The 18,520-nt window shown below is 43.0% G+C and overlaps 1 protein-coding gene across 3 annotated transcripts; it reads left to right on the top strand.

The window, feature by feature from the left end:
• The first annotated feature begins 426 nt into the window (after positions 1 to 426).
• On the top strand, positions 427 to 17,883 carry fbxo11a (F-box protein 11a). 3 transcript variants are annotated; one of them, XR_009673245.1, is made up of 22 exons: positions 427 to 725; positions 5,284 to 5,408; positions 5,515 to 5,596; positions 6,812 to 6,956; positions 8,147 to 8,276; positions 10,350 to 10,433; positions 10,513 to 10,645; positions 10,728 to 10,834; positions 10,930 to 11,041; positions 12,075 to 12,181; positions 12,288 to 12,425; positions 12,546 to 12,763; positions 12,923 to 13,103; positions 13,197 to 13,319; positions 13,870 to 13,955; positions 14,081 to 14,157; positions 14,275 to 14,418; positions 15,006 to 15,116; positions 15,202 to 15,309; positions 15,418 to 15,468; positions 15,630 to 15,728; positions 17,061 to 17,199. XR_009673245.1 is itself a non-coding variant. In XM_061039547.1 (22 exons), the coding sequence occupies exons 1-22, from the start codon at positions 632 to 634 to the stop codon at positions 17,188 to 17,190; spliced, it is 2,640 nt and encodes an 879-aa protein (XP_060895530.1). In that variant the 5' UTR covers positions 457 to 631; the 3' UTR covers positions 17,191 to 17,883. The 3 variants fall into 3 exon arrangements, 2 of the variants coding, with proteins under 2 accessions (XP_060895530.1, XP_060895529.1); XM_061039547.1 differs by having other exon boundaries at positions 457 to 725; positions 6,815 to 6,956; positions 15,418 to 15,526; positions 17,061 to 17,883; XM_061039546.1 differs by having other exon boundaries at positions 457 to 725; positions 15,418 to 15,526; positions 17,061 to 17,883.
• Positions 17,884 to 18,520: the final 637 nt, after the last annotated feature.

Here is an 18,520-nt window from a genome sequence, read left to right as displayed (position 1 = left end):
TGACAAGTGATTAAAGTGATGATGGTATGATAAAATAGCAGCAAGTAATGTAAACAGCAGAGAAGAATATAATGTAGTATAATATAATATAATATAGTGCAATATGAATATAGTGTAATATAATGAAATGTTATATAATATAGACTAGTATAATAATATAATAAAATATATAGAATGTACAGTAAATATGTATATATATATATTGATGCTAAATAATAACAATAATACAATTATTATTATATCACTGAGTTTGAAAAGTTTTTTTTTATTTTCTAATTGAGCTGCACATTTTTAATTGGTTGAGCTGGATAAGTGAAAGACATCACCGTGACCGCCAGAGGTCCTGCCCCCCCCTCCCCCCCTCCGCCCCCCCCCGCCCCCCCCCGCGCTGTGACTGAAGCCTGACCGAGCCTGTCTCTGTTACGGCTCCTCCTGCTTCACTTCACCGGGGCCGGAGACGTAACAGCAGCGCAGGGGAATAACACACGGCGAGACGGTGTTCAGGAGCGGACGGCTAAAAGATGGCAGACCGTGCACTGCTGGAGAAAAAGACATAAGATTATGTACCCGGAGGCGCCTCTTCTGCTGTGAAGGCTTCGACGTTTTTCTTCAGGATTAACAACACCCCCAAATGAACTCCGTCAGAGCAAGCAACGTTAGCAGAAGACCCAGGCGAGTGTCGAGGCCGCGCCCGGTGCAGCCGGAGAGGAACCACCAGGAAAGAGGTAACGCTAGCTCTCCTGGACGGCTAGTCATAAGACTGCAGCCAGGGTTGATTGTGTGCTGTGATTTGGGTGGTTTCCGTGTCGCTAATGTTAACACGGAATGAGTACTTTAGGGCCACAGTGCGAGAAAACAGTCGGGTTTCGAAGCGTCGCTCTGCGGTCAGGAAACACCGAGGCTTTGTGTTAGCAGCTAGCATTTAGGCCGCGCTTTGTTTTGCTTGATTTTATGCCCCGACTCGTCCTATCTTTTTATCCACTGTTTCATTTATACTTTCTTTTTTTGCAAACTTACGATATATGTATGTCGAGAAATACAAGCGAGATTACAACAGTTGCTTGATTCGTGGTTGACAAACGCAGGGAAGGGTACACAAAGTGGGTTTGCCAGTTGTCGTAGCAAGCTAACTGAACCTAGCATGTGCTAGCTGTTATTATTATGCTGCATTTACATGCTCGTTGGATGCTCGGAGTTCCCAACGTTTGGGCTTCAGTGTGTTTATGAGCTTTTAGGTCGTGATTTGGTGACATTAAAGTAATGGAAAGCAGATTTATTAGAATTATCTAGTTAGTTATTAAACAATACATTTGCCTTGTTTGACAACTGACACTTTAAGCCTGAGAAAGTGAATTTGCAGCACATTAATTATCAGGGTTCCCAAACAGTCATGGCATGAGAGAAAAAGCAAACTTATTCACCCAATTTCAAAACCGAATCTAAAAGGGCTAAATCATGTTAAGAATCAAATATAATACTGACAGTAGTTTATAGACAATAGTATGAAGAGAGGGAATGAGTGTCACAATTTGTTTTTGGCCACTTTGCTTGTCGAATATCCATGATTTTTAGTTATTTCTAAATTACCATTTGTTGTTATCATTATCAATATTATAATTTTGAGTCTTGCAGGTGCGAGATACTTCCGTTGGCCCTCTTTTTTAAACATATCATCGTTATCAACATCTTTATTGACAGACTCAGGAGTCCATTAGAAATCAGTTAAAAACAAACAGACTAAACACTGCCAATACTATAAAGACAGATATACCAGTGTCTCCACGTGGATGACTGGTGTGCACAGAAATACGACTGGGATTTGTCCGCAGCATAGTAATAAAGTTCTGAGAATTCATCAAACTGCTGTTTAATTGGTACATCAAGTTTCTCATTAGATCATGAAAAGTGTTAAAGCATGCGTTACAAAATACTTCACACTTGCACAAGTCCATAGCCAAGTTTGTATTTTATTTTTAGAGAGGAAAAATTGTTTTTAATTATTGTAACATACTCTTATGAAGAAGTATACGTCTGCAGGTGTATTTGCATTTATTCTACGATCAATTTGTCATCATTTATAAGCATGTAAGAGTTCATGGTTACAACCAAAAGCTGCACAACTTTTTAAATCACACACAGAAAATAGCACACTGAAGGTGTATGGGCACGATGCATTCCTGTCATTTCAGTTTATTTGTCCTGGAAAAGAATCTCCAGAAAATAGCGAGAACCCTGAATAAAAAAGGAGAAAAAACTAAGCCAGCATCAACTTTGATCCACAATGTTTCTGATAAATGTGTAAATTATCTGACTTTTACAGTTTTATGGCTTAAGAGAGCTGTTATGAGTGTATCCTAATGGAAAAACTAATTTTTCCGATTTTTCCATCATCACGTGAATGCATTGTTAGCATGTTAGGCTAGCCATCTGCTTGCTAGGAGTTTTTTTTTTAGCTGTTATAAAGCCCCAACCTCTGCGCGGTGTAAATGACTGATTGTGTGATTATAATTCGTTTATGATTGTAGTCACGTCTTTGTAACAGTTATTAACTTTATATTTATGTTTTTTTCTTTCGTATTTAAGTGTGAAAACAGACGGTGTAACGTTACAAACTGATTACTGGCTGTAATCTTTCAAAGTAAACATTAGCTGAGGATGCTCACTTAACTACTGTTGCCATGGCTGAACTCAAATAGGAGTTATATGGAGAAGCTGATCAGTAAAGTTCATGATGCATGTGTGAATCTGATTCAGTGTTAGTAGGTTGAAACGTGAAATGCATTAATGATGATATAACAGCATCAGTTAAATGGCTGTAAGAAGGAGAGCAGTAACCCATGTGGAGTAAAACAGAAATGATTGACAATAACTTTATTAATTTGATCACATTTTTATCACGATTGATGCACAACTTCTGCCACTGAAAGCACACTCTGAAAGATATTCTGAAATTAGCACTCACACCTCTCTTGTATGTTGCATTGTGGCTGCTAAGGTTGTCATGATAGCAACATTTTTAACTAAGAAACAACACTTAGTTACAATTAATCCGGGTAGCGTCACGCACATAACGAGAATCATAACAGATGTTCTTCTCCATAATCCCAAACATGCACACACTACAAGATATTTAAACATCACGGCACATGACATGCTGCAGGAGTTTACGAAGATTATCGTGCCGGGTGGAGGAACCCAACGACTCACTTGACCTCGTGTAAACAAAAGAGCCGGCAGTTGAATATGCAATTATGTAGAGGAATTAAAAATAAACCGGACAGACATGTTTTGGGTGAAAATATGTTTGGGGAGATGCAGACACCATTGATGGAGTGTTCTTTAGTAAGAGCTGGAGGTCAGATTGTACCTGTCATATATTGTCCAGCGACCTGTACAGGTTCAGCCCCGTTTCCAACAAGAAGTACAGTACGGTTTGGTTCAGTTGGGTACTGTAGACCCTGAATTTGCTTGCTTTTCCACAGCCGACCATATCCTTATTTTGTAAGCGGAGTGTAAGCCAGATGGAGATGGCAGCGTCAGCTATGTATTAGTGTGACATCATAGCAGCCCAACAAAGTGTAGCCCCCTATTAATTAAGTTCAACGTAGAAGAAGAAGAACAGGACAGGATTGGATCGGTACCCGTGGCACCCCGACAGAAGGGTACCAAAAAAGTAGGATGGTACGGATCCCTTGTCTTGGTACCATCCCCAACTTTTGACGGTGGAAACGCCAATAAATGGTTACTGTTCTGAACTGAACCAGACCGCTTGGTGGAAACGGGCTCGCTGCCACTGGTTGCAACTCCTGTCCCATTGTCTCTCGCGAGACGTTTAATGTGGTTAAGAGTCAATGCAATGAAATGAAGTTCACAAACATTCATGATCAAAGGTAAACATAGACACAAATCAAAACATTACTTTCATCCAGAGGGAAACGGAGATTCGCTCAAGTCACTCTGAAAAGCATCAAACAAAGAGAAACAAGCTATTTGAACTGTTATGCTCTGTGCATTATCAGGTTTCTTGAGTGCTTCTCTCCGTCTTAATTCATCAATTAAATCATGACCAGCACCTAGATGTCCGCAGCAGCGCTCTGTAGTCATATTGTGTTGACATTAAATGAATCAACCATTGGTAGCAGAGATGCAACAGTGTAGTGTTTCCTATTTCACAACATTCACAACATAGTGAATGTGTGCTATCAGATCCATTTACATTTCTGGTCATCATTGTGTTTGTTTTGGTCAAACAACACTTGGAGAAAGCACACATTATGTCAGTTTACAACTGTAGAGAATTTGCCTCAGGTGGTCAGGCGTGTTTCTCAGACCGTGTTTGTATTGGTTACTGGGAGAGTAGCCGGGGAGAGTCCTCTCTGCAACCAGAGCAACAAACAGGGAGTTTACATCTCCCATCTGGGGTAGCTATCAACTTATCATGCCATGGTGAATGCACGTTGAATGTCTGCATAAATAGATGTCTGGTTTGGATCGGGGTCGCTGCTTTTGTTTGTTTTGTTGATCCTCTTGATTGCATCCCCTCTTGATAGGATATGATGTCAAATTGTAGCTAAACGAGCAGGTAATGACGAACCTTTCCTGTGTTTCCTGGGTTCAAATGTGTGATAGTGTTTAGGTGATTGCCTCTGTTAAACTATTCTTATATTGTATCGCTTGTTACTGACAAACGAGTGTCTAAAATTCTACATATCTGCAGTAGACAATGAGTTAAAGGTTTATATGTTTGTCCTTCATTTAACTAGAGATGCACATCAGCTTTTCTTCATGATATACGGCCCCCTCCCCAACAAGACAGTAAGTGAATAAAATCTGTATGTTATTATAGTCATAGGGCCTCTTGTTAGTGTTAAGGCAAGATATTAATTTGCAGAGTCACAAGGGACGTTTTAAAAACCTGACATAAGCCGTTTTCACACACGCACTCCTGAAAAATATCTAGTTAATTTCAGGAGAACTGCTCTGGATATTCTCCAGAGCAGATCTCACTCGGACTTGTTGCAGAAAAAATACTAGGGTGCTGTCAGGAGAAACTCCGGGTGAATCCGAGTGAAAAATTCAGCTGTTTGCGTTCAGACATGCAGCTCCTCCTGGAAATATCCTCAAAGAAGCCCTAATAATGAATATATTGCTAAGGACACACCAAAGCGCTCGTTCTTGTATTTCCTCCCACTGCATCATTACAGTATTTCAGGCTAAAGGAAAGCATCACTAAACCATCACTAAACCATCATTGTTTTTTTTTAATGTTTTCACTATTTGCAGATGAGGACGTTGCTGCAGATATGGTCGCAGAAGAATCCGGTCCAGGAGCTCAGAATAGTCCCTACCAACTTAGAAGAAAGTCTCTACCCAAGAGAACAGTGTGTCCGACGAAGACAAACATGGAGGTGCGTGCAGCAGGATTAACAACAGAGGGAGGCACACGTGTCTAAAGAGAGAAATGTTTGATTCTATGGAAACACAAAGAATAACACCATGTCTTCTCTGCCTCAGGGTGCTTCCACTTCCACCACAGAGAACTTTGGGCACCGACCTAAGCGCCCCAGAGTTTCGGGAAAATGTCAAGACTTACCAGGTAACGAGGAACACATTCCACAAAGGTGCATTCATCACTGTTTGTGAGGGCTTGTTTCAGTAAGGTGACATTAATTACTTCTCCCTCAGTTCAATGACAGCAGTGTGTTGACTCATAACGAGATGTGAATGAGGAAGAAATGTCAGCACGCCTCGTACAAAGTGTCCAGTTGCTCTTCACAAAGTCTGTTTCGAAAGTTGCATTTCGAAGCAAATTCAAAAAATGTTAGGTTTCACTTTCCTTTTCAGAACAAAGGCCCCGGTCTTACTGCCAACTTTCCACATAGTCTGTGTGAGTTTGGAGGAAGTGTTCATTCAGGTTTTGGGATGACGACTTTAGAAAATCAGTGCTCTGAGGGGTTTTTACCAATGGTCAAGAATTCTGGTCGACCTGTTAAAACATTGTAGCTAAAGACCTGAAGGGTTTGGGCAGGTAGAGTCTTTTTCTGCCAAAGAATCAGAGATCAATGTTTGTCCTGTTAGGCCCCGTGTCCACTTAGCGCAGCACCCAGCATCATTTTCCTGAGCGCTCTGTCTCTTTTGTGCTGCGGCTCCGTGTGTTCAAGTTGAAAATCTTTTAACTTTTCAGAAAGGCGTTTTTTAAATTTTTTAAAAGATTTATTTTTGGGCTTTTTGTACCTTTTAGTGGAGAGATAGAGGACAGTGGATAGAGTTGGAAATAAGGGAGAGAGTAGGGAATGACATGTGGGAAAGGAGCCACAGGTGGGATTCTAACCTGGGTCGCCCGCTTGGAGGACCATATCCTCCATACATGGGGTACCTACATCCTCTATGCTCCGTGTCTGATCGGGAAATTAATCTAAAAGATTTTAAAAAAGCAGTAAAAAGTAACCGAGCAGTGAGGGCAGCTGTGGTCAGAGAGACAGGACAGACGTGCAGCGCTTTTCTTCTCGGCGCACAAACACTACCGACCTCACAGCCAGCGCTTTTCTGCCCCGGAAAAAACACTATGTGGACACGGGGCCTAAGATGGCATTTGATCCGGGATTTGTGATGTCAAAGTAAAAAGCTGCATCGCCTGGTTACGAGTGCACACAAAGCTCCGATGCCTCCGGGAACTTGAACAACTCGAGCAGTAAAAACTAAAGCTGATTAGGTTTCCATGAGTATGCTCTTATAGTCTGCTGGTGTCTAAACCCCTTAAAGAACCTCAAGCATTAATCTGAATCCACCGCCCATCTCTCCTCCTCCTCAGCAGCTCCGGCAGAGCAGTATTTGCAGGAGAAGCTTCCAGACGAGGTGGTGCTGAAGATCTTCTCGTACCTGTTGGAGCAGGACCTTTGCCGCGCCGCGTGTGTGTGCAAACGCTTCAGTGAGCTGGCCAATGACCCCATCCTCTGGTGAGACTCTTTGAGTATTGGCTGTTGGTTTGTTGGAGACTTTCTTCTTGACCAGTGTGCTCCTTTAACGATTGTGCTATGAATGCTCTTACAGCAGCTTTACTATATAAGTCACAGGGCTACTTGTTCAACTCATTTTACTGAGGTAGCGTCTTCTATTTTGAATTTTTTATCTGATCTCTGAAGTGGTAACATACATTAGAAAGTTTAATGCAGTGTGAAGCATTAAAAGGAATGTGTACGCTTTGTTTTTAGTGATCAGAAACAACCAAAAAAAAACAATTTGATAGGTTATTGAATCAGAACGTGTCTACAGGTCAGCTTAATTCTACATACGTTGAAGAAATCTGTATCATAAAATGTTCCTCTAGTCCTTTCTTCTGATGCATTAGTGCTGCACAAACAATCCTTACACATGACACATTTATCTGCTGATTATTTCCACCATTGAAGGCAGGGTTGGTAGTTTTGTCCAGCAAACATTGTTTGTTATATTTGTTAAAACGTTCTTTAAACCCGGCAGCAATCAATAAATCATGAGCTGCTGTATTCTTGTAAAAACTCTGACCTATCACTGCTGTGAGAGATCGTGATGGAAAGTACCAATCGAATGTCTCCCTTGCTCCCTGTGCGTACTCTACCCTCGCCGTGCATCAGCCAGCGCTCTAAGCACTTCACCGCCTGCTGGAGGTCTTCCACGTCTATCGGAGGATCTCAGAGAAAAGCTCAGCTCAAGTTAGTTGTAACGGCTCGGCCTGCTGAACAGAGCAAGAAAAAAAAAAAGCCAGAAGCAGAGAAGGCTGCGATGACACAGAGTTCAGATAAAGCTAGAGGACGGCGTTCAGAAAGCTTTCAGTGATGGCGGCAACAGAGGAAGTTGAAGAGTCTGAAACACAAATACCTTCTTTTTTTAAAACCAAAAGTTCAAATCAAAGACTCCTAATTTACAAAATAAACAGAAGTTTGAAATCCTGACATTTAGGAAGCTGAAAACATGAAGTGTTCAGCTTCATTGCTTTTCAAAATGACCTCAATGATTAATGCAGCAACACTGTACACATCCTGTTTTTGTTTCATTTTAAAGGCAAATTTCAAAACATCGACAGGACTGCTTACCGAGGTGATTGGACCAAAGCTTCTAGAGTTTCTTTTTTTTTAATATGAATTGTTGTTGTGTCTTCGTCTTTAAGGAAGAGGCTGTACATGGAAGTGTTTGAATACACACGACCCATGATGCACCCCGAGGCAGGGAAGTTTTACCAGATAAACCCAGAAGAGTACGAGCAGCCGAACCCGTGGAAGGAGAGTTTTCAGCAGCTGGTAAGAAACCTCAAGTGGACTGACTTCCTGATTTGTTAATTTCACAGTTTGTTTGGTCACATTTTCAGAACATTTGTGCTGCTCGTTTTACGGCATGTGTGGTAGATATGTCATGGAAAATGTGTTTGAAAGTTGAGGTATGTGCAACTGGAACTGTAAAGCATTAAGTGCATTTCAGAAACAGTGTTTCGTTAAAGGAGCGGTATGTAACTCTGACCCCTAGTGTTTAAAATGGGTACTGCAGTCCAAATTCAAAACATTGCAACGAGCTGTCGCCCCCTCCTCTCTAGAGTCGATGCTCACACAGGTCACCATGTGGTGGACTCTGAAGCTTCAGTGTTTATCCAGCTCTGCATGGGTCTGTAAACCTTTCTGTGTTCTAACCTCTCTCCATTTTTCAAAAAGCATCTCCAATATTGATCCTAGTTTGAGCACGTTTCTGCTCGTGGAGCTTATTAGAAACATGCAGAGGCTTTTTAGGTCTTCTATCTGAACCACTTCTCTTGCCCGCTTCCAGGCTGCCCGGCAGGAAGACTGTAGCTTCTGCATACGGGGCGCCGGCGCTAACCACTAGGCTACCGGCGCCCCATGAGATGTTATTTTGAGCAGGACATTTTTGCCTTGGGCTGCTTCTCCAACGCATGTGGAGACATTTCTATTTTCTCTTGTGGAAACTGCAAACCACATGATGATTATTGACGATGCTTTAAAGTAGTGGTTCTCAACTGGTGGGTTGGGACCCAAAGGTGGGTCGCGGAGCTGTTTTCAGTGGGACGCGAAGGTCTGCCTGGAAGAAAAATGCTGACAGAAAGTCCATGAAGCGTTTTTTTAAGAAGTTTGTTTCTTTGTTATATCACGTTTTGTACTATCTGAGGTCCAGGCTGCACAATTCTTTTATCAAATAAAATCTGATTGATTGAAAAATATCAGAAATTGAGGTCACGATTTTTCATGAAGTTGTTGGGTCCTGAGGCTTCTTCACTATTCTCTCTTGTTTTAAAAAGATTGGGTGCTGCTTCAGTGAAATCTAGATGTGGTTCAGAACGGTCGAGAGGGTAAAAATGTAGTGTCGTCCCCGCTTCCTTTTCATCTTTAAAGGTCCCATATTTTGCTTTTTCTGGTTTTATATGCCCTTTAGTGTGTTTTCCATGTGTCCTGTGCATGTTTAGGCACATCTATGTGCGAAAACTCAAAGTCCGCGGAAACGCGGCTTCTCCTACGTCCTCCTGTTAGCTGTAGCATTAGCTGCGTGTAACGCTCGGTTCTAGCCCCCCTCAATAAAAATGTGTCAGTGCGGCGTCATTGTCAGTGTGAGATCACTGATCTAAGCCCATTGGCTCGTTGTGGCCCTGCAGCTCATGTTGAAATTTCCAAGACGCGTGCTGAACAACTGACCAATAACGACAGAACGGATCGGCAGACCAATCAGAGCAGACTTGGCCCACGTGGGGTCTAACAGTGTGGGCTCAGCAGAGCGTAGCTGACGGACTCAGAGCGGAGAGGGAGCAAGGAGGAGCAGTACATGAAAACAGACACTTCTTTCGGACTTTAGCTATTGTGAACGTACAAAAGTAGATACATAGATTAAATATACAAACTCCAAAAAGGGCAGAATATGGGCTCTTCAAATCCGTAGTTTTGAATCTGCCTCAGTAATGCTTGTAATATTCTATTATTGTATTTTTTTATTTAACTGATGTAAATATGCTTGATTTTTAACTTTTTTATTTTTTTTTATAATTATATTCCTGTTTCCTGTTTTGTTGAGCTGCTGTAGTGCAAACATTTCCTCCATGGGGGATCAATAAAGTTTATCTTTATCTTTAAAACTTTCAATCCTCTGGTTTACAGACAGCTGATGTTGTTTAAAGAGCAACACCGCGGGCCATTCAGAAACCAGACGGACAAAAGAACCTTTTGTTTAAACTGTGTTCCTTTTTCTGATGTGTTGACCTCCAGGATCGTTTGTAAAGACACAAATCTCTCAGGGACTTTCCTTGTCTTGAGCCAAACAGTGTCCCTGTTGTCTTTAACAGTTAACTGTGATTTATTCTGTGATTTTTATCTTCTCAGTATAAAGGAGCACACGTGAAGCCGGGCTTTGCAGAGCACTTCTACAGTAATCCTGCCAGATACAAAGGGAGAGATAACATGTTTGTAAGTGAGCTCTTGCTGTTTTTTTTCCATCAAATGTTCCTCCCCCGGTCTGTACCCTGACCTGTGATGTTTTCTTCAGTACTATGACACCATCGAGGACGCTCTGGGAGGCGGTCAGGAGCCTCACTTTGACGGCCTCATATTCGTCCACTCTGGTATCTACACAGACGAATGGATCTACATCGAGTCGCCCATCACCATGATCGGAGCTGGTATGTTAACTTTCCCCGAGGTTGTTTCGTTGTGTTCACCTTTAGTCTCCATTTTTATTGAACTTTTCTGGTTATTTCGCAGCTCCTGGAAAAGTAGCAGAGAAGGTCATCATTGAAAACACCCGAGACTCGACGTTTGTGTTCATGGAGGGTTCTGAAGATGCTTATGTGGGATACATGACCATCAGGGTAAGACTGTCGCGGTGTACATTTAAAGTATTAGAGGTGAACCTACATGGTTCTTGTGTTGTTCTGACAGTTAAATGTTCTCGTCCCCGCTGCAGTTCAATCCTGACGATAAATCCGCTCAGCACCACAACGCACACCACTGCTTGGAGATCACGGTCAACTGCAGCCCCATCATCGACCACTGCATCATACGCAGCACGTGTACAGGTATCTGACAACTTCCTCTCACTCCATCAGCTGCATGCACTACAGCACCATTCGCTGTCAAGTGCAGTCAAAATACGCTTCAAGTCTGTTTTTGATGATGCACTGCAGGCACCCGTCAAGCTGGACTGATTAGATCGAGCCGGTCAATTTCAAAATAAAACACAACATACAGACTGACAGCCGTATTTGTCACTTTATCATCAGGCACCAAATTAATAACAAAGCAACATGTTTGCACGTTTTTCTCTGTATTCCCGCGTGATCTTGTAGTTCTCCTGTGATGTGTGTTCAAACCCGTGTCAGCATGCACAGACTTTGTGGAAATCTGCAGTAATTCGGCTCCTCCGTCATCAGTATGTTCCTGTATTTAAAGATCTCACATTTCATGTTGTCAGTCTGTGGAACCTATAGAGAAGCTTTGCAGCTCAGAACAAGCCGTTTAGCGCCCTCTGCTGGATTATCCTGGGATTACTTCAGCAAACATTTACCTCATGATCTGAAACTTTGCCCGCCATAAATATGGAAATCCAGCTTTGTAACACCATATGTGAGTTTTAAAATGCAAACTATGTCACCTTTAAAAGTGCGTGATCTAAAGGGCATGGCGCGAGTGTACTGAGGGCGGGTTTAACCCCCTGCTGCTTGTGAGATTGTACAAAACTGGGTGGAGAAATAGGCGCAGGTGGAAAAGGATTGTAAAGATTCTCCTTATTATTCCTAAGTGTATTTCGGTCAGAGCATGAATCAAAACGACTCGAGTATTGTCTACTATTCCCTTTTGATAGCAAGGTGCACTCGAATCAGGCACATTTCTGCACACTGATAGTCGTTTTTTTAATGAACAGGATTCAAAGAACCCAGGCTGATTAAAGCTCCTCCTCCCACTGTGTCGCTGTATGAAATATAGAAATGCACAGATTGGAGTAAATGTTGGAGTGAAACTTGGATTCTCCTCGATGGAGCTGAGATTGTTTTTGTTTATTTTGACGGACCTGAGTGCACTGATTCATTTCCTTTTCCTTGTTTGATTTAGTGGGCTCAGCGGTGTGCGTCAGCGGCCAGGGTGCTTGTCCCACGATCAAGCACTGTAACATTAGCGACTGTGAAAATGTCGGCCTTTACATCACGGACCACGCACAGGTAATAAACGACTTTGAGTCACCTTCTCAGATTGTGTCAGTCAGCATATTAATTATAGAGTAACATGAAGTAGAACCAGATAAAGATTAACCTTCTCCATCTTCAGGGAATCTATGAAGACAACGAGATCTCAAACAACGCGCTGGCTGGGATCTGGGTGAAAAACCACGGCAACCCCATCATCCGACGTAATCACATCCACCATGGGAGAGACGTGGGTGTTTTCACGTTCGACCACGGCATGGTAAGCTCCGCCTTACAGACAAAAAAACTGCTGACCGACAGCTGCTCTGATGAGAAATTCTGCCTTTGCAATGTGACTGTGACACGAGGTAATTCTGTTCTCTCCCCGTCTTATTTCCAGGGTTACTTTGAAAGCTGTAACATCCACCGGAATCGCATCGCCGGCTTCGAGGTGAAGGCGTACGCCAATCCGACCGTGGTCAGGTGCGAGATCCATCACGGGCAGACGGGGGGCATCTACGTGCACGAGAAAGGCCGAGGCCAGTTCATCGAAAACAAGATCTATGCAAATAACTTTGCCGGCGTCTGGATAACGTCTAACAGTGACCCCACGATAAGGTCAGTGTCATTTAAAAAACGTGTCTGAAGCCTTTTCACACACGCACGCCAAAAACTTGAGGTCGACCACACTTCCCAGATGAAGTGGAGCTGAGAAAGTTGTTTTCTTCTTTTGTGAAAAATCTGTCTAATAAAATAATTTGTTCTGTCCACTTACAGGGGCAACGCAATTTTTAACGGCAACCAAGGCGGCGTTTACATTTTCGGCGACGGCCGAGGCCTCATCGAGGGAAACGACATCTACGGGAACGCGCTGGCAGGAATCCAGATCAGGACGAACAGCTGCCCCATCGTCAGACACAACAAGATCCATGACGGCCAGCATGGGGGCATTTACGTGGTCGGTATTTTTTTTTTACACTTTGACTTTTTTTTATGTCCTCATTGTTTTTTAAACACGGCAGGGATTTATGTTTCATTATTCTACACGCAGCATGAAAAGGGGCAGGGCGTCATAGAGGAGAACGAGGTGTACAGCAACACGCTAGCGGGCGTGTGGGTGACGACGGGCAGTACGCCAGTGCTGCGGAGGAACAGGATACACAGCGGGAAGCAGGTAAGAAGAAGATTTACTTTATTAATCCAGAGAGGGGAAATGTAATTCACACTCTGTTGTTGAGACATGCTACACACACACACACACGCACAAACAGGATGCTATAGACATGCACTGATGGAGAGATGTCAGAGTGAGCGCCCACAGCGAGCGATACTAACGTTAATGTTAGTCTGGCGTTGTGCATTTTAACATCAGGGATAACCAGAAGCTAAAACCTGGCACACACTTTAAGATTTTAAAAATTGTGAGAGAGCCCAAACATGACGACAAATCATCACAGATTTAACAGTTTTGTTGAGATCGTATAAATTGAACATGTTATTAATTAATATCTGCGGTTTCAAATTGGGGCGGCTCTGATTTTCCGAGCAGATCGGTGGGAGGTTAAAATCCCTCTTAAAGCACCTTTCACCTCAGGAGAATCTGGAAAGAACATCTTTGGACCCGTCAGATAATCAGGCCTCTGCTGACTTTGGTCGGAAGGAAGGAGTCGGGCTGAATATCATGTGGTGTGTACCACGCTTAATGTCTTTCTTTTTCAAAACAGGTTGGGGTCTACTTCTACGACAATGGCCATGGCGTCCTGGAAGACAATGACATCTACAATCACATGTACTCTGGAGTTCAAATTAGGTTTGTGCCAAAAGATGATGTGGAAATATTCTCTGAGACACTTAAATGATGTTTGGACAGAATGTGTTTGTGTTTAATGCATTTAGTGATAAGCAGCGTCTCTGTGTGTCCTCCCTTTCTAACAGGACCGGCAGCAATCCCAAGATCCGGCGGAATAAGATCTGGGGAGGTCAGAACGGAGGCATTTTGGTTTACAACTCAGGTGAGATCAGAGGGAACTCTCCTGCTTTATTTAATGTGGACTGCCTTTTTTTTTCAAGTAGACTATTGTGTTGTTTTCTTTATAATGAAAAACACATTTTTTTTTTTCATCTTGCAGGCTTAGGCTTCATCGAGGACAACGAGATCTTTGACAACGCCATGGCAGGAGTGTGGATAAAGACGGACAGTAACCCGACTCTGCGGAGGAATAAGATCCACGACGGGCGAGACGGAGGCATCTGTATATTCAACGGAGGAAGAGGTAACTAAACAACTTCTTCACCCCCAATAATGTCTCTCAGTTCAACAGTATAATTCAGGGGTGCAAACTCATCAGGGATGAAAAAGGTGACATGGATCCAAACCCCCTAGGGTGGTCCAGGGGCATGCTCCCCCGGGAAGATTTTTATTTTTATTTTTTAATATCAGCTTTAAAAATGAATTGAAGAGTGAATTTACAAACGATTTTAGCATTCAGACCAAAAAGAAAGAAGCGGTGCAAACAATAAGAAAAACACAATTGCTTGTTTATATCTATGTTCTGTTTTAACTTTTTGATAAAGTTTCAGTGAAACATGAAAACCCCATGCTCTCAACCTTTAGTCCCTTTTTATAAATGCCCCCCCCCCCCTTCTAAATGTTTGTATTGCCGATCTAAATGAATCACACAAATGACCTATTTGGGATCCAAAACAGAATTTCGCCGAAAGGTGACAAGTTTGCACCCCTGCTAATTCCATAACACCTATATACGTAGAAATATATCATATATAGATATGCACAACTTGCCGTGTCGATTCTTTGAGCACAGCCCTAGTTTGTGCTTAAATGTCTTTTTCCTGTCGTCAGGTTTGTTAGAGGAAAACGACATCTTCAGAAACGCCCAAGCAGGAGTCCTCATCAGCACCAACAGTCACCCCGTCCTGAGGAAAAACAGGATATTTGACGGCTTCGCTGCAGGTATAGAATGATAATAATCCATCGTCGTTTAACAAACCTAGGTGAACAAAAAGGTTCTTAAAATTGACCCTTTTTTTTCTGTTAGGTATTGAGATCACCAATCACGCCACAGCGACTCTCGAGGGCAATCAGATCTTCAACAATCGCTTCGGGGGATTGTTTCTAGCATCGGGTGTCAACGTCACAATGAAAGGTGGTCACACGTTCTCTAGATCGACGCTGTCTCTCGCCGTGTGTGCATAAAAATAAAAAAAAACGAGCGCTGCCGCTAACGGATTCCTTTTGTGTCTTTCTCTTCCAGATAATAAAATAATGAACAATCAGGATGCCATTGAGAAGGCTGTGAGCAGAGGTCAGTGCCTGTACAAGATTTCAAGTTACACCAGCTACCCAATGCACGATTTTTACAGGTAATCTGATGTTTACGCTCGCCACCAAAGGAGACCGGTTCATCCTTCAGCCGATTGGTCGGTTCTGCGATCTTTTAACACGCACGCTTTTGTGTCCCCGCAGGTGTCACACCTGTAACACGACAGACCGCAACGCCATCTGTGTGAACTGCATCAAGAAGTGTCACCAAGGACACGACGTGGAGTTCATCAGACACGATAGGTCAGTGTCGATGTCGCACACGACCACAATAAACACCCGGTGTGACGCCGTAGCTCGACCAAAGACGGGCAGAGAATTAAAGACTGAATTCCACCTGCTGCGTGTTCGGTCTGTTTCCGTCCTGTTTATAACGGCGCTCATAGGTTTTTACTTTATTCAATGTGTGTGTGCTTCCACTGGCCCCGCTGCTCCTCGGCTCCGTCTCAGCTCCTAAGACTCTATTTTTGCCGTATCCCAGGGCTGCAAACTCACCTTTCGGCAAAATTCGCATGATTCATTTAGATCTGCAAAACAAATATTTGGAGGAAGAGGGGGGGGGATAAATCTGTGAGCTGTCATGAATCTAAAACCTTATTCATGCTTCTTGCGGCCGGCGAGCACGGTCCCTGCGAACGTCGAGTTGTTTCAACACTGCGGTCAGAGCGCTCAGCGATCAACACGGCCTGAATAAAGTACTTCCAGGCCCTGTAGCCAATCGCTGCAATGGCGCAAACCTGTCTGCGTTATTACAAAATCTTGGAGGTGCGCGGCTGGGCGCTCAGACACTCCGCGGACCCTCCTCACGCCGGCCGTGATTGCGCAATGTCGCTGTGCCGACCGCAAGAAGCATGAAACCTGATTCAATGAGTCGCAGTGTGCAGCTCATGGCTAATTTACATAACATTTTTTATATATATATATATAATATATATACCCCCGGACCCCCGTGGGAGGTTTGAAACCATGTCACCTTTTTCATCCCTGGTTGTTTGCATCCCTGCAATTAATTGGAATAATGACAAAATCTGCCATGAAATCATGAAAACCAGAAAAATGTCCATCATAATATTTGAGTTAAATTTGAGACAAAACTGACTAATTGCTTTTGGAAACTACAATTTGGCGCTCTGGCAGTGGGAATTAAATTAATGTGGCCCTTGCTGTGACCAAAGTTGCCCAACCCTGGTCGAGATAATGTCATAAGACACAGACCTAGGGGGCGCTATAGCCCCATCACAAATCTGTCTAGCCCAGGTTAAGCCCCCTCATGTAGGTCTGCTTTTATTTGGGAAAAGAAAGAACTTAAAAAGTAACTGAATTCATGAAAATAGACTCGTATCATAGCAACCAAAATATTAATCAAGCGCCGTCACTGCTGCAGACACGCTCGCTTAGAGACGAGGATGAAGGATTTTCTTTCTGTCTTGTTGAAAATCTTTAATCTGAACTGTTCCTTCATTCTTTGGATGCATTGAACAAATAGATGAAAGAAGGAACTGTCGTCTGCTTGTTTTGAAACCCGACCTGTGCTCGTCCCTGACATTAATCTGTCTTCTCTCTCTCCTCCCTCAGATTCTTCTGTGACTGTGGTGCCGGGACGCTGTCGAATCCCTGCACGTTAGCGGGAGAGCCGACTCACGACACGGACACACTGTATGACTCGGCTCCTCCTATAGAGTCCAACACGCTGCAGCACAACTGAGCCCCACAAACCCCCCCCCTCCCCCCGGTTTGTGCTTCTGCAGCAACGGACACGAGACACTTTACGCTGTGCAGCGGAGGAAATCCAGATTCACTTTCTCAGAGCGGACACAGGGACTTTAAGAAGACATGGATATGCTAACAGGAGACATTAAGAGAAGACAACAAGGTGATTAAGGATGCCTCGCTTTTTCTTTTTTTGGTTATTTGAACAAAAAAAAAAGACAACAGCAGGGGGGCGGAGCCGGACGAGCAGCTGACTCAGGGTTTGTGGGTGTGTTTGTTTTGTGAGTGAAAAACCGCCGAGAGACGGACGAAAAGCTGCCGAGGCTCGTCTGCTTTTAGAGAGAGAAAAAAAAAGGAGGAAGATCCCCGCAGTCATGTACAGCCCCATCGTGGACGGACGCTCAGAAGTCAAAACAACTTTATTCATATGAGGCCGCAAAAAAAGAAACGGCCCCCGAAATTCAACAATGCTTCCATCACTGAGCAAAACCAACGAGCTCGGACGAAAAAGTTCGAGAAAAACGACCTAGCACTTCAGCTTTTTTTTTTTCCCCCCACTTGTCCCCCTCAAACTGTTGAGATTTGATTTTAAATGCTTTTTGTGTAGTTTTGTATTTTCATGCAAAAATCTTACTGTACTTGAATGTCTTTATTTTATTAAATGTGTTTCATTTGTTTTGTTATCATACCCTAGAAATGCTGTAATTTTACATGTCGCAGTATCTAAAACTTCTTTCTGTGAAAGAGATCAGAGACGAGAGGAAAACACTAAAAAAATAAAACATTCTCCAGCCACGTTGACTCGATGACAGAAAATCACAGATTCATGAGGCTCGTTTTGCTGTTTGGAATATCATCGTTAACGTTTGTTTATGCAGTAACGCCGACATTTTAGTGTTTCTTTTTTTACTCCTATGCATTTTTTCTCTCGATTAAAGTTGTGCAAACTCGAGCGTTTGTGCGACAACTTAAGGACGATGTTTAACCCGTTTTATTTGAATGAAGACACTGCCTCTTTACGTTTTTTAAACCATGAGGAAATCTCATTTCCTGTTACGTTCCCATGAGAAAAAGCAGAACGAGTCGACCTCGATGTGTTCGTTTGTTTTTTGCCAACGTTGCTGGAGAATTGAAGAAGCTCTTACTCTCCTGACGCTGAGACAAGTATCTATATATGCAGCGCTATATTGTTTCATTACCCCCCCGCCTCCTCTCCATCCATGTGTACTGGTGATTGTGGGTTCCCATACAGACTGAAATGTATGCATGTATCATAACATCTAGACTTAATATATTGTGAAGTATTCAATAACCGTTATGTAGGC

The sequence above is a fragment of the Labrus mixtus genome, chromosome 6 (genome assembly GCF_963584025.1).
Source record: "Labrus mixtus chromosome 6, fLabMix1.1, whole genome shotgun sequence".
In the NCBI taxonomy this organism is placed as follows: domain Eukaryota; kingdom Metazoa; phylum Chordata; class Actinopteri; order Labriformes; family Labridae; genus Labrus; species Labrus mixtus.
The sequence above is the reverse complement of the archived record's forward strand: the minus strand, read 5'-3'. Positions and strand labels throughout refer to the sequence as shown.

Bases quoted from the DNA above. Each gene is read 5' to 3' on its own strand.
- fbxo11a (XM_061039546.1), top strand. From the start codon at position 632: ATGAACTCCGTCAGAGCAAGCAACGTTAGCAGAAGACCCAGGCGAGTG. The intron at 8,277-10,349 runs GTAAGAAACCTC...TTATCTTCTCAG, and splicing joins AGGAGAGTTTTCAGCAGCTG to TATAAAGGAGCACACGTGAA. The intron at 12,182-12,287 runs GTAATAAACGAC...CTCCATCTTCAG, and splicing joins ACATCACGGACCACGCACAG to GGAATCTATGAAGACAACGA.